Here is a 27035-nt window from a genome sequence, read left to right on the forward strand (position 1 = left end):
GCCGATTGCCTCTTTCCCCTTCCATTTTAGTCCTAACAGAGGATGGGACTCAAACCTCTGCACCCAATCCCGCATATCAGACATGGGTTCAACAGGATCAACTTCTTCTCTCCACCTTGTTCGAATCACTGATAAGATTTGAGAAATACATATTTCTTCCCATTAATCGTACGGAATCATTGCTTTGATATCTATAGCAACTAATTCAGACATGTGGCCTATTTAAGGCCTATAGTTGGCCCAATTCCAGTCTGCTAGCCAGAGTCCCCTAAGTCTAAGTTGCCATCATAGCAATGATGTTTCAATTCAAACTAAAGTAACCATTCCTTTTAGCCTTTTGATATTCAAAATCAAACTTCAAATGTACGTGATCTATCATTGAGTTTACAAGGGCACATTGAGTTAAAAGCTACAATAACTAAAGAGTTAAAAGATAGTTTGTTTAAATTAAATTTATGGGATAATTACACTTAACTCCCCTGATTTATCCACGGTGTGGCGATTTACCCCCCAATGTATCAAAATTGGTACATGACCCCCCCGAACTTGCCAACGTGTGGCAAAATCAACCTTCCGTCCAATCGACCGTTCGTTTGGACAGAAAATCGGTCACGTGCAAGTCACGTGACCGTTTAAGAAAGAGACCCTCCCCAAATCACGTGACTTGCACGTGACCGACTTTCCGTCCAAATGAACGGTTGATTGGACGGAAGGTTGATTTTGCCATACGTTGGGAAGTTCGGGGGGGTTATGTACCAATTTTGGTACATTAGGGGGTAAATCGCCACATCGTGGATAAATCATGGGGGTTAAGTGTAATTATCCCTAAATTTATTGTTGTTAATATAAAAGTTAAAGTGATGTGTAACATTTAAACTTTTTTTCTATAAATAAAGTCTTTTATACAATACAAACCGTTTTGTAAGAAATTTTTGTCCGATGTTAATGATGATTAATTCTTCAAGGTCATTAATAAAATATGCACTCTATATCTGGGACCTAATACTATAGGGCATAAAAAAGAAAATATTTAAATCTGTTTAATGTATTGATTTGGGTTTTTATAAAACAACGCTTTGTATATGTGCAACATTACGGGTCATTTCTCTTTTTCCACGACCTAGGGACATCCGAATATGCAGTCTGTTTTGGTAGCTTTCATTTGTGATGTGAGTAGGGGTGTACACGTATAGATATCCGTGAGGTTATTTGTGATATTCATACCCGTATTTGTAAAATGCAGATATTACTTTAGATATTTACATAGGTATCATTTTTAACTATTCGCATCCGCATGGTTATTGCAGTTATTAAATGCGGTTATGATTCAATATCTGCAAATAGGTAATGGGTCTATTTTAAATGCTTTTAAAAATAATTTTGACCGATTTTTAGTGTATTGGGCTTGTTTTGAAAATATAATGCAACACCAAAAATATGTAGAACCAAGAAAAAAAAAGGAGATGATGGATACGACCTCAATATTTTTAGGGTAATCAATATTCACAAGAAACACCTTTATGTTTTTTTATCCTCCATGATTCGATGAGTATAACATCAAGTCAACAAACATAAAAAACAGAAATTACAAATCCAATATAAAAAAAAATAATATTACAAATTCATAGCATAAAAAAAACATAAATTGTCTAAATATTACACATTCATAAGTGAAATACATATAAAAATATATATATATTAGATATAAAGGGTATGAGCATATGTGCGGTTATGATCCGCATTCCCTAAAACTGCTATCCGCATCAACACTTGCGGATGATAGTTTTTTTTTATCTGAATTCGCACATGCAAATAGCGGATAGCGGATAGCGTATAGATGCTGATAGCAAATGCAGACGGTTAATATCTGCCCGCATATACACATTTACATATGATCCCTAACTTAAGAATAATCTAAATATAATCTAAATAATCTCTCATTTTTTTTTCTTTTTTATCTAAAAGAAAAAAAAAATAAAAAAAAAATAAAAAAAAATAACACTTTGATCATTTCAAGTCTTAAAATAATAGGCGTGCCGCGTGCAACTTTCAGTCCATTCTAACTTCAAATCTAATGGAGGCTAGGCCCGGTAGTAACTTACAATATTTATTTATTTATTTATTTTGCATACATGTAATTTTTCCATTTGTTAATTATTAAAACACTAACTCCCACTAACACCTCATTGCCTTATGAAAGTACGTAACACATTTTCTCATTTGATTAACAAAACTATTGTCATGATTATATTCTGTTTAATCAAACATTTTTAATATTAAAATGCACCAACACTAGCTAGCTATATGCCTCAGTTGTTTTGTGATTCGAATTTTTTATGTGCACCAAGAGAGAGAGAAGTTAATTGGCAGCAGTATGAAACACAGGAAGTTGGGAATACAATAGATAATCTAGACCAAAGTTTTCAGTTTTAATTCTCATTGTTGCTGCACGAATTAATAAAGGAATCCGAATCTTGCCAACCAAGTAATATTTCTTTAAAGCGAAAGTCAAGGCGTGAGAAGGGTAAAAATGTGGACATTTGGATCGGTTAGAGCTATATATATATATATATATAGAGAGAGAGAGAGAGAGAGAGAGAGAGAGAGAGAGAAGATTGTTTTTGTGATCCAATTTGTTTATAGATAGACAGACATGCTTGCAGCATATTATTGCAGTTACTCAAATTAATATGCATGCTATATACGGAGAGAAGAGATTGTTTTTGTGATCCAATTTGTTTATAGATAGACAGACATGCTTGCAGCATATTATTGCAGTTACTCAAATTAATATCCATGCTATATACGGAGAGAAAAGATTGTTTTTGTGATCCAATTTGTTTATAGATAGACAGACATGCTTGCAGCATATTATTGCAGTTACTCAAATTAATATGCATGCTATATACAGAGAGAAAAAATTGTTTTTGTGATCTAATTTGTTTATAGATAGACAGACATGCTTGCAGCATATTATTGCAGTTACTCAAATTAATATGCATGCTATATACGGAGAAAAGAGATTGTTTTTGTGATCCAATTTGTTTATAGATAGACAGACATGCTTCCAGCATATTATTGCAGTTACTCAAATTAATATGCATGCTATATACGGAGAGAAAAGATTGTTTTTGTGATCCAATTTGTTTATAGATAGACAGACATGCTTGCAGCATATTATTGCAGTTACTCAAATAATTAATATGCAAGCTATATATACGGAGAGAAAAGATTGTTTTTGTGATCTAATTTGTTTATAGATAGACAGACATGCTTGCAGCATATTATTGCAGTTACTCAAATTAATATGCATGCTATATACGGAGAAAAGAGATTGTTTTTGTGATCCAATTTGTTTATAGATAGACAGACATGCTTCCAGCATATTATTGCAGTTACTCAAATTAATATGCATGCTATATACAGAGAGAAAAGATTGTTTTTGTGATCCAATTTGTTTATAGATAGACAGACATCCTTGCAGCATATTATTGCAATTACTCAAATTAATATGCATGCTATATACGGTCTCAAGGTATATAATATCATGAATTGGACTAAACATGGGCAATTCCATGCTTTCTTTGAAGATGCGTGTATCTTTGCATATATAGTCTATAGATGGAAAAGATCTAGCTTCCTTCCATGTAAAGTCAACCCCTTGAATAAGTAATTTTCTGATTCTCTTGAAAAGGATTTGTTTAGATATATAGGATATTAAGCTTGAGTACTTGATCAACAACGGAAGCATTTTTCTGTCAGTCTGTTGGTTCATAATATTATTTTGGGAGAACTTTACTTATAACTCGTAATCTTTCATCACTTTTCGAAAAAGCTACCAAAACTTTAAAAAGTGTCAATTTAGGGTATTCATTTTTTTTTTTTTTTGATTTTTTTTCAATTTTAACTATCCGTTAGAATTTTCCGTTAAATCCTATCAAAATTTTCAAAATAGCCTTATTTTTTTTTAGGAAAAAAGAGAAAAAAAAAATTGCTAGGATTTATGTGTTGGTCATAATTTAACAGAATTTGCAAAAATACATTGATCTTTGACAATTTTTATAATTTTTTTAAAATTTTTTTTTTTTAACGGAAAAAATCTAATGAAAGGTTGAAAAATTTATGGTCATTTTTTCAAAAGTGATGAAAAATCAGGAGTTATAAGTGAAGTTTTCCCTATTATTTTTTTCTTCTTCACTTAATTAAGAACTCTCTGTTTGGCATGTCAAGTCATACATTATATTTTGGGTAAATGTTTCATAAATCTTTAAGTTAATGGACGATTTAAAATCACTCCCTCACCTTTTAAAAATAAACTTTCACTTCTTAATTTTTTCGCAAATTTGAAAGATCGAGGTCACTCAAGTGTGTTTTCCATCCATTTTTCCAATGTCTGTTAATGCCATATCATCATTTTTGTCATACCACCTTCAAATGCTATATTTTATTGTGTTATAAATTAAAATATAAAAAATAAATTTTAAAAATAAAATCTGTAAAGGGAAAAAGTAAAAAAAATCACCATGGGAGCATCCCGCCGGACATGCATCTTTCTCAGATCTATTCTCACTCCCAGGCTGAGCAAGCTTCTGCTTCTGGGGAACTCCTTATCCGGAGGGGAGCATCAAAGTGTTGCAAACCTTTAGTCTTTACTGAGATTGAGATCATTCCTGGGTTTCTCTGTGGCCAAGGCTAAAGCTTCCAATTTGTCCATCATTAACGGGATGAGATTAGAGCTGCAAGTCTGCAACGGAAAAGGAATACATGCAAGATATGTTGTTGTGTAGTGGAGAGTAGGACTGATCAAGAGACACGAAATCCTGACAACACCCCTCCTCTCTTTTTTCTCTTTTTTTTTTGTCTTTCTTTTCTTTTTTTCTTTTTTCTTTTTTCTTTTTTTAAGTTGTATTGTTTTTAAGTTTTTTAATTTTTGCTTTTAATTTTCTTTTTAAGTTTTTTTTTAAAGCATAGGCCACATGTCAACACCTCTTAGGTGTTGAAGTGAACTTCCGTTAATTTTTGGACGAAAGTACCATTTTCGTTTTTCGCCAAAACTCAAGCACTATTTACAATACAAAATGAGCTACGGGAATAAAAAATAAAGGCTTAAACTACATTTGACCAAAACGTATTTAACCCTATATTTTATACCAAGCCTTTTAACTTTATTGGCTATGAAGAAAAAGATTGGGAGAGCATCTTATGGTTTGAACTTTGAACATAGAAAAGGTCTTGCATGTATATATATATATATATGCACACCTCTTTCCTGCAAGTTTCAAGCTCTTCAAGTTCATCAGAAAATGGCTCAGATGGTTGGCACAGATGAGATAGAGTCACTGATGGTTGAGTTGGCGGAGATAGGAAGAAGCATTAGATCATCCTGTCGGCGTCACAACTCAAGTTTCCGAAGCAGTTCGGGATTGAGTTCTACAGGGAGTGATGCTGATGACGCTGATCAAGATGCTTTACAGTGGGCTGCAATTGAGAGATTGCCTACATTTGAGCGGCTGAGATCATCCTCATTTGATAAGGATCATGTCGATGCTAATAATAAAGGAAAACAGGTGCTTGATGTTTCCAAGCTTGGAGATGTTGAACGGCATGTGGTCATAGAGAAGCTCATCAAACACATTGAGCATGACAACCTTCTCTTGCTCCAAAAAATTAGAAACCGAATAGACAAGTAAGCCTTTGACTAATTTCATTAATGTTTGTGTTAATTGCGCGCACTTCTAGCTTTAATTATCCATGCATGTAACGTACCAATGAATGGTTTATTTGGTTGAATTAACGTGAAATATTGTTTCTGAAGAGTTGGTGTAAAATTGCCCACTGTGGAGGTGAGATACAAAAATTTGCGAGTGGAAGCAGAGTGTGAAGTAGTACACGGCAAGCCCCTTCCAACACTCTGGAATTCTCTTAAAAGCATGCTTTCTGTAAGTATGTCATTTTTGGAGCTTCATCATTGTTATCTACTATATATTAAACTGTATTACAGTAATTATTATAGGACTGAGATGGAACCCTAAAATTGCTCATCCAATATTATATAAGTCCATTTTTTTTAACTTCTTTACAGAACCTCGCTAAGCTACCAGGTTCAAAGTCACGTCAAGCCAATATAAGCATCATCAAGGACGTTAGTGGTATCATCAAGCCCGGAAGGTAGCCTGCATAAAGTTTTTGTGTGCTTAATTTATATCTCTGTACGTAGTAATTGCGCGCCTTCTCTTGGTCAACTGTTAATTATTTTAGTTTTTCCCTTGCCCTTGTAGTGCCTTGAAGGCTTCACCTTGGACCAAGTCAGTTCTTAGTAATATATGGTCATTCCTTTTTGTTTCCCATGAGCCACTTATGTCTTCTGACCCTCTCATTTTTGCTACTGAATTGCTCTCTTCTCTTGCATGCATGCAGTCGTTTCAGTTCTATCCTTTCTTGTTCTTGTCATCATTCTCATCTTGGCTGTTTGCTTTGATGAAATATGTTTCTTGATTGTCCAATAATTTGCATAATAAAGCATAACCTTTGTACAAGTTCAAAGAAATAAAACTACAATGAAACCAGATTGGTCTTGCTAGCATATATAGAAAACTTATTCTCCTTAATTAAGGAGATTCAAGTTACATTTTCCTTTGATAGACCAAGGCACAAAAATCCCATTCTAGCTCTTTAGGGGATTCAAGCTTGCATATATCTGTTTTTATGAGATATAATAGTCTTACTAATTGTGCACAAGTGGTTGAGTGAAAAGTTTCATCAGAAGAACATTTGTTTTTGCCCAAAATCTGAAGTGCATGTATGTGATTGTGCTTGTGAGTTGGGAAACTATGGCCTTGTTTGCCAAGCTACGGTACAGAACACAATAGTGCTAACTATTGCTCATCCACTTCTTTTTCTTTTCTTTTTTTTTTTTCCACTTTTTCATATTTTCCAATAAAAATTAACATCAAAATATTTCCACTTTTTTCACTTTTTATATCACATTAATAATATTTTATTATTATTCAAATAAAAAAATTCACTACAATCCAAAACTTTTTCACTTTTCTATACAATTTTTTTTAATTTTATTTTTATATCACATCATCACTTTTTACTAATTCCAAAATTAATTCATTATTCTGTTCTGTTCTGTACACGTTTTTGCTAAACAAGCCTTATGTTTAGGAAAAACTTCATTTATTCCTTGAACCACGTATACCATTTCTTTTTTAATATCCCCTTAAAACTTAAAAAAATTGCAATGTGGGGTTCTTATTTATAGCCCCTTTCAATCACTCCCGACCGTTTGATTTTTTCATTAACTTAAATGGCTAGCATGTAAAATTTCTGTTTTAGTCTCATAAAATTTCTAAAAATACAACTATACCCTTAGTTAAAAAAAAAAAAAAAAAAAAAAAAAAAAAAAAAAAAAACCCTTGAAGTAAAAAGAATTCTAAAAAATCAGAATACACTCGGGGAGGTTGTGGGTCTTTAAAAAAATTAAAAATTGAAGAGATAGTTATAAAGTCAGAATTTAACGAAAAATCCTAACGGATTGAATGATTAAAAGGGGCTAATAAACGAGAACCTTGCATTGTGAATTTTTTAAGGTTAAGGGGATATTGAACAAGAGTAATGTTTTTCGCACAACTTTTACACAAATTTTGCACAACTTTAACAATCTTTTTTTAAGACCAACCATTAAATATTTAGGGCTTACATGTAGAAAAACAAATCCAATAGTTAATCATAAAAATAAAAAAAAAAAATAAAAAAAAAATAAAAAAAAAAGTAGTTAGAGTTGTGCAAAAGTTATGTAAGAATTACGTTATAATTTAAGAGTTAAGTGAAGTTTTTCTATATATATATATATATATATATAGTTTCTTAAGATTACAACAGGGGACGGGGAAGGGAATGAAAATTACATAAACAAATACAAACAAAGGCTAGGCAACCCAATAATAAGATTTGAAACAACCTACTCAGTGCAAGTAAATAGAAATTAAGATGGAATGTGTCAAATGAATGACACAGCCCCATGAATTCTTGAAATAGAAGTCAAGAAAACTGGTCGCCAATTAAGACGGTATAAAAAGGCACATGAAGTGACACAAACTTCGAAAGGCCCCTTAACTCTCCCCGTACCCACACAAGGAAACCACTACGATAGCAAACCGGGAAGAGAACCACAATAGTAAGGAGGGCATTGTCCGGCGCATAAGGTCCACATGTGAGAGCATGGACTTCAGACGGAGGAGCGGCAAATGGCAATAGGTAGCTGGGACACCGAAGAAAATGGTAGATGGGTGCATTGAAGGATGGGATTGATAAAGAAAAGTAGACCTAACTTTGAAAAAATCTTATCAAAAAACCAAGGCAGTTTTGGCAAGTGACATAGTGGAAGAGATGAGACGTTGCGTTGAGGGTGGAGAAAGAACCAAAAAAGAAAAAAAGCACAACAAGGGAGAAGGGAAAGGGGAGGGAGGAGGGAGGGAAGAAGAACCATCCCTCCTCCATTAAAAGCCACACCCACAGCGGAGGGAGAGTGGGAGACCTCACCAAAAAAGAAGGAAAATTCTACTAAGAGAGGGGGAAACTCCTCTCTCTTTTGAAGTTGGTGGATGAAGCTTTTCTCCATATTTACTTCTTTTTAACTATTACCTTATTTGCAATTTCTTCTAATTTTATTTTTCTGTAATGTTCTCTTAATTTATTATTAAGGTTGTTAAATCCTAACATGTTAGGGGTAAAATCGTCATTTCATTTCATGCTATCCAAAATGACCAAAAAAAAACTTTAAAAAAGATAAAAAAAAAAAAAAAAAAAAAAAAAAAAAAAAAAAAAAAAAAAATTCGACAAAAAAAAAAAAAAACGAAAAAGGCCAAAATATTCAGAGAAAACCGAAAAAAAAAAAAGAAGCAAAACATTCAGGGAGAAAAAAGAAGAAGAAGCTAGCTATGGGCCGCGGCAGCTCTAGTATTGGGGGAAGATTGGGTTGATGCTGCTTTAGCAGTCGGAGAGGTTTGAACCGAAGCGGAAGATGGAACTGCTTTAGCCTTTAGGGGCTGGAGAAGTTGGCACTAAAGAGGAAGCAGCTCCGACTGTGGGTTTAGGTGATGAAGGAACTGAAGATGTGGATGTGCCAGAGGCACTGTAGAAGACGATAAATAATGCCGCTTTTTGGGTTGGACTTGTCGGCAATGATACAGAAGGAGTGGAAATTCTCCGAGTTGGAGATGATGGAACTGAGGCGGTGGTGGCAGGCGCAGGTGCTGGCAGCGGAGCAGCTGTGGGTGCTGCTGGCCGTGGATCACGAATCAGCACTGGTTTTTTTTTTTTTTAAATTAAGTTTTTTTTTTTTTTTTTTTTTTTTTTTTTTTAAGAATTAAGGTTTTTTATTTTATTATTTTAAGATATGGGGTAAGAATATAGAATTGGATTGTCATGCTGTATTCATTGGAGGTGCTCATCCAACATAGAATTTTCACTTGGGGGGCTATTATATGATATGATTTCTTATCACTTGGTGGTATCCAAATTTTATGAAATCTTTACCGATATCGTCTTTATACACAAATTTATGATACTTTTGAATTGGAATAACCTCCCCTCAATTTTCAAATCTTTCTTTGATCTACAATTTGTTTCCTTTTATCTAGTAGCAAACTCCTCATAAAATTTTCAGGGATGGAATTGTATTTACATAGCCTTACCTTTCTGCAGGATAACTCTACTGCTTGGCCCCCCAGGTTGTGGGAAGACCTCCCTTTTAAAGGCTCTGTCAGGGAATCTAGACCAATCTCTCAAGGTTTTACACTTCAATAATACTTGAATGCATCTATGATCAGCCTGATTAATATCATAATATATATATATATATGATCGTTAGTTGGGATAGTTTGAAGCTATAACTTGTGATGCAAATTTTCATAATGATGATTGAAATAATCAAGAAAATCTCAAAGAAATGCCTGTTTAGGACCTGAAATCATAAATTATAGAGTTAAATAATATGCCATTGATGCCAATCTCCTTATTTTATATATTGAATTAAGCTAGATTATATCTAGGCTAAAATATTATTTAGCCCCTTTAACTAACAACCATTTTTTATAAAGCATCACAAACTGACAAGTGTTATGATTTGACTCTTCAGACTATCAATCTGTTATTATTTAGTCACATCCGTCAATTTTGACTGTTATGTTAGATGAAAAATCAAAATTGACCAAAGTGTTCCGAAAATTTCCCATTTTGACCATTGAAAATCAAAATTACCCTTGTATTTATTAATTAGTAGAAAAAGAATATATTTTTTATAAAAAAAAAAAAAAAAAAAAAAAAAAAAAAAAAAGGAAAAAAAATATCTAGGGATAAATGCAAAATTAGTCTATGTGTTGGCCTAAATTACAAATAGTCTTTTTTTTTTTTTTTAAGTCTTTTTCTACTAAATAATAAATACAAAGGGTAATTTTGGTTTTTTAATGGTTAAAATATGGGCATTTTCGAAATACTTCAATCAACTTTGATTTTCCATCTAACATAATGGTCAAGATTGACAAATGTGGTTAAATAATAACATATTAACAATTTAAAAGGTCAAATCATGGCACTTGTCAGTTCTGGTGCTTTATAAAAAATGGTTGTCAGTTGAAGAGACTAAAATAGCATACTGTATATGCATTTTGAGTTATTTATTTTTGGTTGGGAGCTACTTTAGTTTGTAGTCTAACTGGCTTTTTGTTATCTATTTGTTTTGTCTAATAGCTTACTGGGAAAATTTCCTATAATGGATACAAACTAGAAGAGTTTGTTCCACAAAAGACTTCAGCGTATATTAGCCAAAATGACGTGCACATTCCTAACATGACTGTGAGGGAAACACTGGACTTTTCAGCTCATTGTCAGGGTGTCGGAAGCCGGGCAGGTAAGTTTTCTTGGAGTTCGCTTTGGAGATGATTAGTTATAGACACCCTATAAATGCACAACAATGATGATAATAACATCACCGTTCATTTTTGGTCTAATTAAGAGGTTATGATGGAAATCGGTAAAAGGGAGAAGGAAGCTGGAATTGTTCCGGATCCAGATATAGACACTTACATGAAGGTACCGGTTTCATCTTGTCTTCTTTTCCTTCATGTTTGTGAAGTCATCCATACGGCAATAGGATGATTAAATTGTTGTTCACCATGTATGAAAATGAGAAGCCAACCAATTGGCTACATGAAATAAATTACAGTGGTTGACCTACTTCCCTTTGTTTTTAACAACAGACTTGGAAACAAATCTCATCAACCTCATGAGGAACTTAGTTTCTAAAATGATGCAAAACTTGAGATGTAACAACTCACCCTCAATGACACAATATTGTCCGCTTTTGGCTCCCCATACCAGACTTCCCAGGAAGTCACCCATCATGGGATTGCTCTCGCAAAAGCACGCTTAACTGCAGAGTTCTGATAGGTTCATGACCATCACGGCTTTAAAACGCGTTGTGTCATAAATGGTGCATTTATACATATAAGCACATCCTCATTCCCAGGCGATGTAGGACGTCACAATCACCCCCTCTTTGGACCTAGCGTCCCTCATTGGCTTGTGCACGCTCCCACCATCTCAGGCTGGGCAATGGCTCTGATACCATTTGTAATGACTCACCCCCAATGACACAATATTGTCCGCTTTTGGCTCCCCATACCAGACTTCCCAGGAGGTCACCCATCCTGGGATTGCTCTCGCAAAAGCAAGCTTAACTGCAGAGTTCTGATAGGTCCATGACAATCACGGCTTTAAAACGCGTTATGTCATAAATGGTGCATTTATACATATAAGCACATCCTCATTCCCAGGCGATGTAGGACGTCACATGAGATAAATTGAAATATTATTGATGAAACCTTTGAAGCTGAATCCTCTTACTCTGAGAAAGTTCTCTGTTGGATGTGGAAATATTCATAGCCACAACAAAAGACTTAGCAATAGATTACATTGTGATCACACTATGGTTATTATTACTTATGGAATGAAATAAGACAGCCTAAATTTTGTTTTCTTTCAAATTTAGTGTTGAATATATATGTGTAATTATAAAAAAGATTTAAGTCCCACATTGGATGGATGACACACGTGTGAGTGGTTAATATAACATAATTGGGTGAAAACCTATAATCTTTAGTTTTTAGGTTAAGTGATGACCCAACAAATTATATTATGGTCCCACGAGAAGACTCCAAAGTATCTGCCTCCCTAACATTTAGATTCTTTAGTTCATGATACTATGAGTATTAGCATCTCATATATCATGATTCTCATTTTGGATTATTATCATCTCTATGTTTTCCCAATAAATAGTAGTGTACTCAATGCATTTGAATGTGTTCCTTGTTAAGAATGTGTTGCACCAGCAGTTTCAATGCACTCATGGAAGTCAATTGTAGCAATTTGCAGCAGTCGTCTTTGTATTATAGTCAGTGGAGTTAGTGATAGAAATCAGATGGTTATAGTTTTAAAACTCTCAAAGTTTGCAGAGTTGGTATATGACATTTTGCATGATATTGTATTATGTTGTTCCTACTTCTTAATGGTATTCGGAAGGTTCTATGTTGTAATATTGATGTGTTATTTGTTTGGCAGGCAATTTCTGTTGAAGGACTAAAAAGAACACTTCAAACAGACTACATACTAAAGGTCATTCTCTTTTAACAGAACTAAAAGCAAACTTGTACTCTGTAATTTGTATATGGACAAATACCTCACCAGTTTATGTCCATTGCTGACTTGGCTTCTCAGATCCTTGGACTTGATATCTGTGCTGACACTCTAGTTGGAGACGCATTGAGAACAGGTATATCTGGTGGTCAGAAAAAGAGATTGACTACAGGTAATTTGAATTAAAAGCGTAACAGTCACTGTTTTGCTAGTAGCATGAAATACCTAAATGCCAATGCCAGGTTAGATTTTGACTACTATGAGTTTGACTTTTTTTTTTTTTTTTTTTTGAAGGGGAGATGATTGTAGGTCCTACAAAAGCTTTGTTTATGGATGAAATCACAAATGGCTTAGATAGTTCCACTGCATTTCAAGTTGTTACTTGTCTTTGGCAGCTGGTGCACATCACAGACGCTACTGTACTGATTTCGCTTCTTCAGCCAACACCAGAAACCTTTGATCTTTTTGATGACCTCATTTTAATTTCAGAAGGAAAGATTGTTTATCATGGTCCACGTGATCATGTTCTGGAGTATTTTGAGGATTGCGGTTTTAGGTGTCCTGAGAGGAAAGGGGTTGCTGATTTTGTCCAAGAGGTAAGTGCGTAGCAGTTTACAAATGTTTTCTTTTAAACTTTCATTTGTTCAAAAGAACTACTTCATCCTCTGTTTATGCAGGTTATCTCTAGGAAAGATCAAGCACATTATTGGCATCACACAGAAGTACCTTACAGTTATGTTTCAGTTGACATGTTCTCTAGGAAGTTCAAGGAGTCTTCTTATGGAAAGAAGCTAGATGAGGAGCTCTCGGAGCCATATGATAAATCCCAAAGCCATCAAAATGCTCTTTCCTTTAGTCCATATTCTCTTTCTAAATGGGAACTTTTTAGAGCTTGTACGTCAAGGGAACTTCTTCTCATGAAAAGGAACTCTTTTATCTATATATTCAAAATAACTCAGGTTAAGATGATTTGTACTTTAGTATTATTGTATATTTTCCTTGATGCTTTATGCTTCCTTTTTTTCTTTTTTTCTTTTTTTCTTTTTTTCTTTTTTTTTTTCCCTTGGTAAGGGTGTTAAAACATATGCTTATTCTTCCTATCACTATTCTTAATTTACTTTGTCAAAGGCCCAGCAAAATCTAAAACATGTTTTGCTATTTCAATCTGCAGATTATTATTATTGCATGTATCACGATGACTGTATTTTTACGGACTCGCATGGATGTTGATATTACTCACGCAAATTACTATATGGGTGCCCTGTTTTATGCTCTTTTCATCTTTCTTGTTAATGGGATCCCTGAGTTGTACATGACTATTCAAAGGCTTGAAGTATTCTACAAACAGAAAGCAATGTGTTTCTACCCAGCTTGGGCTTATGCCATTCCATCAAGTGTTCTAAAGATTCCTATTTCATTTGTGGAATCTCTAGTTTGGACATCTCTTACATATTATGTTATTGGCTATACTCCTGAGGCCCAAAGGTGAGTTTGACATGAAAATATGTATATTTTTTTGTTCATTTCCGCCCAGTTTGGTCCATCAATTTGCAAATTAATGTCCAGAACTATTCATAGACTAGAGCCTCCATGCATCATCTTCTTTTGCTCAAGTGGTGCTCCTTTTCCTTTATTTTATTTTATTTTTGTTTGAAAAACCTTTTATGCAAGCCATGATTTACTTTATCTATGTTATTGATATGATGATAATTATTTGATATTTTCCATGTCGTGCTAGAGTCCGGTAAGGAGTATATCTCCGTAGATTTTATAGTCCGACAAGAGTTAAATTTTTTCCTTATTAGATTTGCCATAGTCCTAGAAGTCAAAACCTAATTAGTCTATTTTGTAAATCATAATATATTTAAAGGGAAGCTATCAATAAGAAAAGTATGAGTTGATTATTGTTTTAGAATATAGTTTTTTGTGTTTTAGAGGTCAAGGCTCCCTCGAAGTAGCTATTGGAGATCACGGCTTTCTCGAAGTAGCCAATTTATCATTTTCTATGTTTTGTTACTAGTGGGTTTGCATAGTTATCTAACAAAGACAAATGAAGTAGCATTTAATCATGTAGTTGTCCAATATTAGGAATGTTAAGTGCAGCAGCAATGTTAAATTCTGTTAGTTGTGACTCTTTAATCATTTGCTGGTTTGCAGGTTCTTTCGCCAGTTTGTTATACTTTTTGCAATGCACTTATCTTCATTATCCATGTTCCGTTTCCTAGCCTCAGTATTCCAGACTAATAATGCTTCGATGACAGCTGCTAGTTTTGCTCTATTATTTCTCGTACTATTTGGTGGCTTCGTTATCAACAAATGTAAGGTTAACTCTTTTTGTCAATCTCATTATAAGAGAATCAATTGAAAGGACAAACTGAGATGTGCTGTTGATTGCAGCTTCTATGCCTGTTTGGTTGAAGTGGGGTTTCTGGGTTTCTCCCCTGACATATGGAGAGATAGGCCTTTTTGTAAATGAATTTCATGCCCCAAGATGGCAGAAGGTGAGTGTCTCATGACATGGACTATTGGTTCCTTATCAATTGTATGACAAATCGTGAGATGCGGACATTTAGTAATTAATTTTGACATTAACATCCAAAGTAAATAGATGGCCTTACCACTTAAATTTGCTTTCCTTTTTTATCTGTAGATGTTGTCCACAAACACTACAATAAGGCAAGAAACACTTGAAAGTCGAGGACTAGACTTTAGCGGATACCTGTATTGGATATCAGTTGGTGCATTATTTGGATTTGCAATAGTTTTCAACATTGGTTACATCCTGGCCTTAAGTTTCTTGAAGTGTAAGTTCTTTATTGTTATTATATTTTAACTTAAACAACAATGCGACGAAAGATGCTGATCCATTCTCATTTAATAATCATAAGCCCCTGGATCATCTCGTGCTATTATTTCGCATGAAAAGCTCTCCAAAATTCAAGGAAGTGAAGACTCACACCACAGTGCCCATGTGGACCAAAAATCTAGAAATTCTCCTCCACAGACTAATATGGAACCAAATAAAGGTTAAATCAATTTTCTTGCTCTTCTGATTATTCTTCAGGTTATTACCTATCTATGTTTGTTTAGATATATTTCTCCAGTGGTTTAATGAGTGCCTTGCCTTAATTCACAGGCAGGATGGTCTTACCTTTTACACCCTTAACAGTAGTGTTTCAAGAAGTGCAATACTATGTTGACACCCCCTTGGTAATCACATTTAACTTCATATAAGGTTCTGGTGGTTGTTGAGTTGACAACCATTCACATAACACCGCACTCATTCCTCTCATTTTATTTTTTCTTTTTGGCTACCAGGAAATGAGGGAACGGGGATTCACTAACAAAAAACTCCAACTTCTTTCTGATATTACTGGTGCATTGAAGCCTGGTGTTCTTACAGCATTAATGGGTGTCAGTGGAGCTGGGAAAACAACTCTTCTGGATGTTTTAGCAGGAAGAAAGACCGGTGGCTATATTGAAGGGCAAACAAAGATTGGAGGGTATCCCAAGGTTCAAGAAACGTTTGCTAGGATATCTGGTTACTGTGAGCAAACTGATATACATTCTTCTCAAATCACTGTAGAAGAATCGGTGATCTTTTCTGCTTGGCTCCGTTTATCTTCTGAGATAGACTCAAAAACTAAAGCTGTAAGATCTCCATGTACTAACAGACACTAAGTCAACGGTTTGGCTTTATATTCATTGTCGAGATAATAATTTGTGGACATTACTGTGGCATGTCTTGTAGGAATTTGTGGATGAAGTCCTGGAGACCATTGAGCTTGATGTTATAAAGGATTCCTTAGTAGGAATACCTGGGGTTAGTGGTCTATCAACAGAGCAACGTAAACGGCTTACAATAGCTGTGGAGCTTGTTGCCAACCCCTCTGTTATGTTCATGGATGAACCAACAACGGGTTTGGATGCAAGAGCAGCTGCGATTGTGATGCGAGTAGTGAAGAATGTAGCTGATACAGGAAGAACAATTGCTTGTACTGTCCACCAACCTAGTATTGACATATTTGAATCATTTGATGAGGTGAAAAAACAATTTCTGAGCATTTTAAAAGAAAATTTGTGACTAGAATTTACATTTGAAACCAAGAAGAAGCTATTCTGTTCCTTCTGGAAATGCTATTGATTTCAGTAGTACATACATGACTACTAAGTAGATAAATAAACAGCCTAGGAAGTTTGGCTTTTGGTTGCAACGGAGGAAACAATGTACGCTGTCGTGGTGCAACCAGAGTATAAACTTGTGAGGTTCATTCCAGCCTACTATCCAAAAAGAGAAAATGAGAAACAGTTCTATGGATTGGCAACATTTTTATTGTTATCAAATTTTAAAGAGTAATTTAGCTCATGCGTGTATTTTTTTTATATATATATATATTTTTTTGTTTTGCAGCTAATTCTTCTAAAAACTGGTGGACACATGATATACTCTGGACCATTGGGACAGCATTCAAGTAGGGTTATAGAGTATTTTGAGGTCAGTTTGCTGTAAGAATGCGTGTATATATTTCCTTTTTTCTGCTTTCATTCTTGTATTGTAATACTACTTACTTTGAGTGGATGAGTTGATAAATCTTCATTTTAATCAACTTTTACTCTGACAGGGTATTCCAGGAGTTCCAAAGATTAGAGATAATTATAATCCAGCAGCATGGATGTTAGAGGTCACTTCTACATCTGCAGAAGCTGAACTTGGTGTAGATTTTGCCCAGAAATACAGGGAATCTACTTCATATGAGTGAGTTGCTGTAGTCAATTGCATCTAACTTTGGTTGTCCTGTATAATGTCAAATAAAGTCTTGCTATTTCAAAAGCAACTTAGATTTAGCAGCGTTTCTACCATAGCTTATTCCGGTTGTCAGATAATAAGATCAAAAGATGTAAATCATTTGCTTGACATCTTTTCTGAAAAGCATGGGAAAAGGCCTAATGTTATGTTTGTCCTTCTATTAAAGGTCAGCTTTAATGTTAGTGAGACTTTAGACAGAACTCTTGCACGAAGGGACCACTTATAAGGTGGGAAATTCATCAGATGTTAATGATGATTCTACAGGGTCATTAATAAAAGATGCACTTTATATCTGGGACTTACAACTGTAGGGCATGAAGAAAATATCGAAATCTGTTTTATGTATCGATCAGGGTTTTATAAAAAACGCAATACGGGGCATTTTCTCTTTTTCCAAGACCTAGGGGCATCCAAATATGCAATATGTTATGGTAGTTTTCATGTCATATGACAACCAGATTGCAGGTAAATAAAGTCTAAAATATTCCAACCAAGCTTTTCCCTGAAGTGCAAGTAGAAGTTTTGGTTTACTTATTCAGAGCCAATCAATGTGTGTGACATCAATTAACAATCTTTATTTGCTTTACTATTTTCAGCTCTGGCCATGATTTGCTAATCTCTCTGAATAATGTGGAATCATATTATTGTCCTTAAGATGAATGATCTTCATAGGACCTGTATTGTCATCTTTTAAATCTTGGATATGGCTCCTATTATTACCCCATTTGCAGGAACAACAAAGAGTTTGTGAAGCAGTTGAATATTCCACCTCCTGGCTCAAGAGATCTGCATTTTCCTACCCGCTTTTCACAAAATGGTTGGGAACAAGTCAAGTCTTGCCTATGGAAACAACATTTGGCTTATTGGAGGAATCCTGCATACAACTTGATCCGTATCACGCATTCTCTTGCATCAGCTTTAATATTTGGGACATTATATTGGAACCAAGGGAAAAAATTGTGAGTTTTTATATTTTTTAAATCTACCTTTTTTTTTTCTTGTAGAAAAATGTATATCACATGAGAAATTACTAGTCTTCTTTATCTTGTCTAAATAGAGTTATGCATTGAGTTGTAGTACAACTAGACAATAAACATGATTCTCACAGTTACAGATCTCTCCTTTGCTCAAGACTAAGCACGACATCCGCAAGATATATCACTTTGTCTCTAAGATATATATTTGAGGAGTTTTGCAAAGAGCTAACATTTTTTTTTTTTTTAATCTGTTAGAAATAACCAGCAGGACTTGTTCAATGTATTCGGTTCAATGTATGCTGCTGTGATCTTCTTGGGTATAAATAACTGCACAACAGTTCTACCACTTGTCGCAACAGAGCGAACTGTAATGTATCGGGAAAGATTTTCAGGGATGTACTCTTCATGGGCTTATTCACTTGCACAGGTATAATTTTCTTTGGAGCTGATTGCATTTATTGTAGACTTGATTTGAGGATAGTATGAGTCATCTTAAATGAAGTCAATTTAATGTACTTGGGATTCTTGCTAGATCTTTCACAGTGATAGTATGAGTCATCTTACGTACAATACGGGTAGCTCATTGCACCTGGTCCTCATCCATTTTTCTACCTTTTAGTTCTACTTCTGCAACCTACTATCACTGTTGATCCACCAAAGGGGAGAGGGAGAGAGAGAGAGGAACCTAAGATCTTGATCAGGGGCCTCATGTTTAGCTAGTATTTTTTGGCTTATACAGTTGTGAATGCTTATTTTGTAGGTGATAGTGGAAGTTCCATATATTTTCACCGAAACTGCTATATTTGTGATGATCACATATCCAATGATTGGATATTATGGATCAGCTTATAAGGTTCTCTGGTACTTCTATGCAATATTTTGTTCATTGTTGTACTTCAATTATATGGGAATGCTACTTGTGTCCCTGACGCCGAATTACATGATAGCTGCAATTTTGGCCTCGGCCTCCTACACAATATTCAACCTATTTTCTGGTTTTCTGATTCCTGAACCGGTAAGCTGCTAAATGCTTGCAAAACTCGTCTATAAATTTAAGTATGCGTGGTGTGAACATTAATTTTGAATATATAGTTGAACTGAGCAAGTTGTATTACTGTTTGCAGCAAATTCCAAAGTGGTGGGTCTGGTTGTATTATCTTACTCCTACATCTTGGTCGATGAACGGTTTGCTTACTTCACAATATGGAGATATAAATGTGGAGATCATGGTGTTTGGACAAACCAAAACGGTGGCTGCCTTCTTAAAGGATTACTTTGGGTTTCACCATGATCGCTTAGCTCTTGTGGCGGTTGTTCTCATCGCCTTCCCCCTTGTTTTTGCTTCCTCCTTTGCATATTTTATAGGACGGCTGAACTACCAGCGTAGGTAAACCTTTGGCTCCCTGTTGAGGATGTGATGAAGATGAGGATGTTAAAGTACTAATTAAATAATTGAATTTATCGTTTCTTATAAGTTTAAGCTTTTGAGATAATGATAATTCAATATGGTGTATATCAAAATAAAAGGTCATGAGATCAAACTTTGTCTTTGGCATTCACTTTTTATTTTAATTAAATATTTTACGTGTTGAATTTCACTTATTAAATGAGAGTTTGAGCCTACACGTGAAGGGTATTCATTGTCAAATGGCCACGTGGCACTTTCTTGTTCACTCAATCTATGACTCGTTCGGACGTACTCTGTGGTTCGACCGTAACAGGGGCGGATGCAAGGGAAGGCGAGCAGGGGCGCCAACCCCTGCAACTTTTATTTTAAAAAAAAAAAATTATATGTCTAATTTAGGTCCATTAGCACTCTCGCCCCTACAAATTTAAGCCAAATTTAAGCCCAACCAACCGGTCTAGCCTTTTAAAAAATGAAGTATTTGGCTGATCTCTCACAAATCAAACACAAGTTACCCAAGTATTCAACCAAACTTTTTTACCTAGCTACAACCGTATAATATTGTAATTTTTACACCAATCTGAAGAGTGAAGACCGAAGCAAACAATGAAAGATATGAGACAAACCTAAACCTTTTCATAATCTTCTTTCTGTAAGCCTTTACTGCTACCGTTGGGCTGAAAATATAAGAAACTTGCTCAAGAAATTGGTTGTTCTGCAACTCTGCTCTTCTTCTTTGCCAGTTGGTATCGCCGAGCCTGGGCAAACTGTGGTGACTGCCTGATTCCGACTGGTGAGTTAAGTCTTTGAGTTTATTTGTTTACGGAGATGGAGATGGAAATACAGAAAAAAGTATGGAGTCATAATGATCTGTCATAGAGAGTCGTGTTGTTTGCTTTTTTTTTTTTTTTTTTTTTGTTGAAAAGGTGTTGTATTCTACCGCTGCCTGTGCAAACCCTTGATTAATGTTAAAAAGTTATATTTTTCATTTGTCCTGTGACTCATCGGCAGTCAGACTCATCATAGAGTCTATGAGTCTTGAGATAAGAGTGGTTGAATACTAAATATATAAGTCATATTTTGTCTTTGTTCACTTGTCAATTTGTAAGATGTGTCGTTGACTCATTGTGTCAAATATATAAAATATTAAAACTTATCTTTTTGTTTAACACCATTACCCATACGGTCATATCCCACTCATCATACATTAATTAATTTTTTCTTTTCTTTTCTTTTTGTGAGATTACAATTTTCAAATATGTAAATGTGTGTGATTATGTTTAATTACATATGTGATTTTTTTTTTTTTTTTTTTTTTTAATGTGTAGTCTTGTCTGTGTGTTGTAGATGTAGAGATTTAGTGATTATTTGAATAATCTTAATGTTGTCCACTTGTGGTGTGTCATGAATTTAAAATTTTTTTTATACTAAAATTTTTTTGGATTATTTATTTTACATTTATATGATTATAAATAAATTTATTGACTATTATTTTTTATTATGATTGTTTTCTTATTCGGATAAGAACAACATTGGCATCTTTGGAGAAGGTTTTCTTCATACTTTGGGATTTTGTTAGTGTCAATAAGTTTCAGTAGATTTTTGCTACTTTCAAGTACGTTATTTGTTATTGTTTGATCCTTTTATTAAGCTATTTTTAAAAAATTTGTTAGATTAATAGTGATCATTATATTGTAATAATTTAATTATAATATCATTGGAATATGTGTCATAAGTCATGAGTTTTTTTAGTGTAAAAACACTTAAAACTAATAGATAAATAAATTTTCAGGTTTCCGAAAAATCTTAAATTACATCATGGGCAAGCCAAAAAGAATTGATGCATTTTTTAAGAAAAAAGATGCAGATTCAAATTCTAAAATGTCTTTTTACACATTTAATCCTCAAGCTTCAGCTCCTGTGCAACGCCCTTCTAAGATGCTAAGAATTGAATCTCAAATTGAGTCAGTTGACATTTCTGCTATACAACATGATCCAGGGTTACGTCCTCAAATATCGGAATATCCAGTTAATCAACAGGATGAAATTAGGCGTGGTTATCCTAAAGACGATCCATATAGATTCATTCCTTCTAACAGTTCTAGATATCTATTTTCGGGAATTGGAAAAAATCGTCGGAGATTTCAATCATCTTGATACAAGATGTTTAATTGGTTAGAATACTCTCCTACAAAAGATGCTGCTTATTGTTTGCTGATGTGAAAATTTTAATTACTCGCAAGTGCACGAATCGTTTGCAATAAAAGGTTTTGCAAGTGCGAGGTCGATCCCACAAGGAATTGTGTTTTTGAAAAAATTTATGTCTAAACTAATTAAATCTTAACCTAGTTCCAAAAAAACGTTTGATTTTTTATAAAAAGAAAAACAACATAAAGTAAATAAAGTAAAATAAAACAAAAGAAAAGGTACTAAGGTTTTGGAATCCACACCCACCAAATCATAACAACATATTATCATGTTCATCAATACACATCCGAAGTTCTCACCATACAAATCTTATGTATGCTTTACTATGCTTAAAAAAATCATTAAATCATTCAATGAATCCGTTCTTTGCACAAATCACAAAAGATATCCGGTTTAAACCAAATCATCAAATGTATCCGTAGAACGAAATACAATGAATATCCAACGTTTTGATAAATAAAAACCCAAGCAATCAATTCAATGAAACTATCTCAAATCATCACATGTATCCGTAAATCACAATAGATATCCAAGAATCATTCAACAAATTGAAAAGAAGTAAAACATTGGAAAAATTAAGCCAAATAACATCGGATAGTATAAACTTACATGAAAATATTGTTGCTCTTCAATGGTGAGGCTTCATCCCCAACCTTAGTTGAAAAATTAACTACACATGACTATGAAAAATAAATTCTAAACTAAAGAAAAACTAAACTAAAAAGAAAAGAATAGATTTGGTTTCTAGCTTCTTCCCTTTTCTTGAGCCTTAGAGGTCTATTTATAGGGAGAAAACAAATCCTAAAAGCCCTAGAATTCCTATTAAAATCGGAGATTAGTCTCCTAGTTTGAGTAGGAAACTCAAAACACAATCCAAGAAGGAAAAGGACTCCAAAGCCGTCCAAATTTGCTGTATTTTATTGCGAGACACTTTTGGCATAGTAAACGTCCGAATTAGGAAAATCCTGTTTCACAAGGATTTGTATAAAATTGAGTTAGCTTTCCAAAGCCACTTGATTCACCTTAATCGGATACTTGAACTGAAAGTTATGATCAAAATACTATAGACTATGCAGAATCTGAATTCTAATCCGATTTTGACTCCAATTAGAGAAATTTCGATTTAGTCCTCTCCTTGATTTGATTGAACATAACCACATCATCTAGGTCTTCTCAAAGTGTGCTTTCTTTCACCATAAAGCTATTGTTTTCTCTCAATGACCTGCAAAATACTAAAATACCAAAACTAACAAAAAACATTAGAAAATAATAAAATTAAAGGTTTAGCAAATGCAAATTAAGGGGTCCACATATGCAATATTTGACACTCATCATTTGCCCTGCTATCTTTTCGGTAAAAAGCCAACGGGACGACCCAGCGCTAATGCATTTACTATTGAAGGATTTCGTAATTGGAAAAAGGTTAATGATTGTATAAAGTGTGCTTTTTTGGTCTATATGGGAAAGGATCCATGTTCACCTCATAATAATGTTAAGTGTTGTGATACTTTGAAGAATCAATCTCAACATATTGAAAATGTGATTGATAAGCAAACTTCGGAACAAAAATTAAACAATCGATTGCGATTGAAGACTTCAATCGATTGTATTCGTTATTTAACATCCCAAGGATGTGCTCTTAGAGGTCATGATGAGGGTCCAGATTCAAAAAATCGTGGCAATTTCCTTGAGTTGATAGAACTTGTATCCATGTACAATGAGAAAGTTGCTAAGGTTGTCTTAGAAAATGCTCCTCAAAATGCTAAATATACTTCATATCGTATCCAAAAAGATATTTTACATGTCTTGGCAAAGAGGGTACGAAATGTCATTCGTGAAGAAATTGGTGATTCAAAATTTTGTATTATTGTTGATAAAGCACGAGATGAGTCCAAGAAATAACAAATGGCTATTATTTTAAGATTTGTTGACAAAGATGGTTTTATACAAGAACGTTTCTTTGATGTTGTCCATGTTAAAGATACATCGGCATCAACTTTAAAGAATGAAATATCTATTGTTCTTTCTCAACACTGTCTTGATATTCAAAATATTCGTGGACAAGGATATGATGGTGCTAGTAATATGCGTGGTGAATGGAAAGGATTACAAGCATTATTTCTTAATGATTGTCCTTGTGCATACTATGTTCATTGTTTCGCTCATCGATTACAATTAGCATTAGTTGCTGCATCTAGAGAGGTAGTTTCTGTTCATGAGTTCTTCTCAAATTTGAATTTCACTATCAATGTTGTTGGTGCTTCATGTATACGTCATGATGAACTACAAGCTACTCAAGCAGTAGAAATTGCACATTTGTTAGCTATTGATGAACTTGAAACTAGAAAAGGAGCTAACCAAATTGGCACTTTGAAACGAGCTGATGATACTCGTTGGAGTTCTCATTTTTAATCTATTTGTAGCCTAGTAAGGCTGTTTAATGCTACTTGTTCAGTGCTTGAAAATATTATAAATGAAGGATCCACTTACTCTCAACGTGGTGATGCTAATGCTGCTTATAAAATGATTACTTCATTTCAATTCATATTCATTTTACATTTGATGAAGGAAATCATGGGTATCACTGATGGCCTTTGTCAACATTTGCAACAAAAATCTCAACATATCTTGACTGCTGTGCACTTGGTTGACAATACAAAAAAACTTATCAAAAAGTTGAGAGATGAAGATTAGGATAGATTGCTTGAGGAAGTAGTATCTTTCTGCAAGAAATTTAAAATTGACATTCTAGATTTGAGTGCTCGTTATGTTCAACGCCGAGGTCGTCACCAACGAGATCACATCACAATGGAGCATCATTATCATTTTGACATATTCAATGCTACCATAGTATTTCAGTTGCAAGAGCTCGATAATAGGTTTAGTGAAGGGGCAATGGAACTCTTGACACTTAGTTCAGCTTTGGATCCAAATGATGCCTATAAGTCTTTTAACATTGATGATATATGTAGGCTTGCAGAAAAGTATTATCCTCTTGATTTTTCAGAGCAAGAGAAAATTAATCTGGGATTTCAATTGAAACATTTTCAACTTGATATGCTTCATGATCCGAAATTAAAAAATTTGTCTTCCATTGCAGAATTATGTCGAGGATTGATAGAGACAGAAAAATCAGAGAGATATCATCTTATTGACAGATTGATTCGTCTTGTTTTGACTCTTCCAGTGTCTACGGCAACTACCGAACGAGCATTTTCAGCTATGAAAGTCATTAAAACAAGACTTCGTAACAAAATGGATGATGAGTTTCTCACAAATAGTTTGGTTGTCTATATTGAGAGGGAAATTCCTGAGAGCTTCAATTTAGATTTGATTCTTGATGATTTTGTTTCTCTGAGAACGCGTAGGATGCAATTTTAGCCACTTTGTATTTTTGTTTAATTTTGTACTATTGACTACATTACAACTTATTAATATATTAATTATGACATATTTATGAAGTCTGATATATATACTTTTTGTGATTCACATACTGTGTTATTATTCTTATTTTGAATTGTGTCCACCATAATTTTATATATACTATAAATGAAGTATGTAATGAGAATAAAAATTTATTTTATCATTATATTTTGTTATTCGAATTTCGCCCTTACTAGGATAAATTCATGGCTCCGCCTCTGGAACGTGACTTGAATCATTTGAAAACAAACGTGGTCTCCAAGTGTCTCATCCGTACATAACTTATTTCAAGTCTGGACGTGACTCAACTAAGACGTGTCCTCCCCATTTGCCCTAGGTTCGTTCAGATATGGCCCTTAACTCGTCCGGATGGAACTTTCTAATTTAACATTTTTCTAAGTTTTTAAGTTTATTTCTCTCTCCTTTTTTAAAAAATAAATAAATAAATAATATACTAACACTTTGATAATTTCAAGTCTTAAATTAATAGGGGTGCAACTTTCAGTCCATTCTAACCTCAAATCTAATGGAGGCTAGGCCCGGTAGTAACTTATATTATTATTATTGTTATTTTTATTTTTTTATTTTCTTTTTCTTTTTTTTGCATACATGTAATTTTTCCATTTGTTATTAAAAGACTAACTCCCACTAACACCTCATTACCTTATGAAAGTCACACATTTTCTCATTTGATTAACAAACTATTTTCACGATTATATATATAATCAAACATTTTTTCATTTTTAATCTTAAAATGCACCAACACTAGCTAGCTATATGCCATGCATAGTTGTTTTGTGATTCGAATTTTTTATGTGCACCGAGAGAGAAGTTGTTGGGAATACATTAGATAATGACTACTACTCCAGCAGATCTTATAGATTATTTTAATTCTCATTGTTGCTGCACGAATAAAGGAATCTTGCCAACCAAGTAACATTATTTCAATTTCATGTATGACCAATTTAATTTCTTCTCCTCCTCCCGGATTGTCTTATTATTCATTTATGTTTGAAATTTCAAATGCATAAAATGGATTATCCGTACCCGATAAATATGAAAGAGTTTTCTAGATACTTATTTGTCTGTACAAGTATCGAGTAGTCCGTCTGTCTATTCGAGCAGCAAATTACTGGACATTTGGATCAGTTAGAGCTATCATATCAGACTTTACCTTATAATGTATATATATATATTGCCTTCGTGAGGAGAAAGATTGGACTAAACATGGGCATTGCCGCAGTTCCATACCTTCTTTGAAGATGCATGTATATCTACCATTTACATTTTACATATATTGATGGAAAAGATGTAGCTTCCACGTAAAGTCAACCCTTGATTAATTATATATACCTTAAATAAGTAATTTTCTGAATCTTAAAAAGGATTTGTTTAGATATATAGGTTAAGCTTGACTTGATCAACAACAGAAACATCTGTCTCTGTAGATTCATATTATTTTTTCTTCTTCACTTGAGAACTCTCTTTGTCTGGCTTGCATGTCAAGTCGCACATT

General features: G+C 34.0%; 1 protein-coding gene and 1 pseudogene across 1 annotated transcript; both read left to right on the forward strand.

Annotated features, from left to right (window-relative positions):
• Positions 1-5303: 5303 nt before the first annotated feature.
• LOC133851682 (pleiotropic drug resistance protein 3-like) lies at positions 5304-19905 on the forward strand. Its single transcript, XM_062288213.1, has 24 exons — positions 5304-5686; positions 5816-5939; positions 6083-6168; positions 9712-9796; positions 10756-10915; positions 11021-11097; positions 12625-12678; positions 12781-12871; positions 12994-13295; positions 13377-13658; positions 13871-14184; positions 14857-15017; positions 15097-15200; positions 15350-15503; positions 15588-15725; positions 15836-15909; positions 16018-16350; positions 16451-16741; positions 17111-17194; positions 17322-17455; positions 18238-18465; positions 18739-18910; positions 19244-19498; positions 19608-19905. Exons 1-24 carry the CDS (start codon positions 5304-5306, stop codon positions 19872-19874), a joined length of 4353 nt encoding a protein of 1450 aa, XP_062144197.1. The 3' UTR covers positions 19875-19905.
• A 1864-nt stretch (positions 19906-21769) lies between these two features.
• LOC133852612 (uncharacterized) lies at positions 21770-25477 on the forward strand (annotated as a pseudogene).
• The last annotated feature ends 1558 nt before the right edge of the window (positions 25478-27035 follow it).

This window comes from Alnus glutinosa, chromosome 12 (genome assembly GCF_958979055.1).
Source record: "Alnus glutinosa chromosome 12, dhAlnGlut1.1, whole genome shotgun sequence".
Lineage (NCBI taxonomy): Eukaryota > Viridiplantae > Streptophyta > Magnoliopsida > Fagales > Betulaceae > Alnus > Alnus glutinosa.

What these genes read in the sequence shown, in the direction of transcription:
- LOC133851682 (XM_062288213.1), top strand. Translation starts at nt 5,304, where the DNA reads ATGGCTCAGATGGTTGGCACAGATGAGATAGAGTCACTGATGGTTGAG. An exon ending in ACTATGTTGACACCCCCTTG is followed by an intron (nt 15,910 to 16,017) that starts GTAATCACATTT and finishes TTTGGCTACCAG; the next exon opens with GAAATGAGGGAACGGGGATT. An exon ending in TGGAACCAAGGGAAAAAATT is followed by an intron (nt 18,466 to 18,738) that starts GTGAGTTTTTAT and finishes TTAATCTGTTAG; the next exon opens with AAATAACCAGCAGGACTTGT.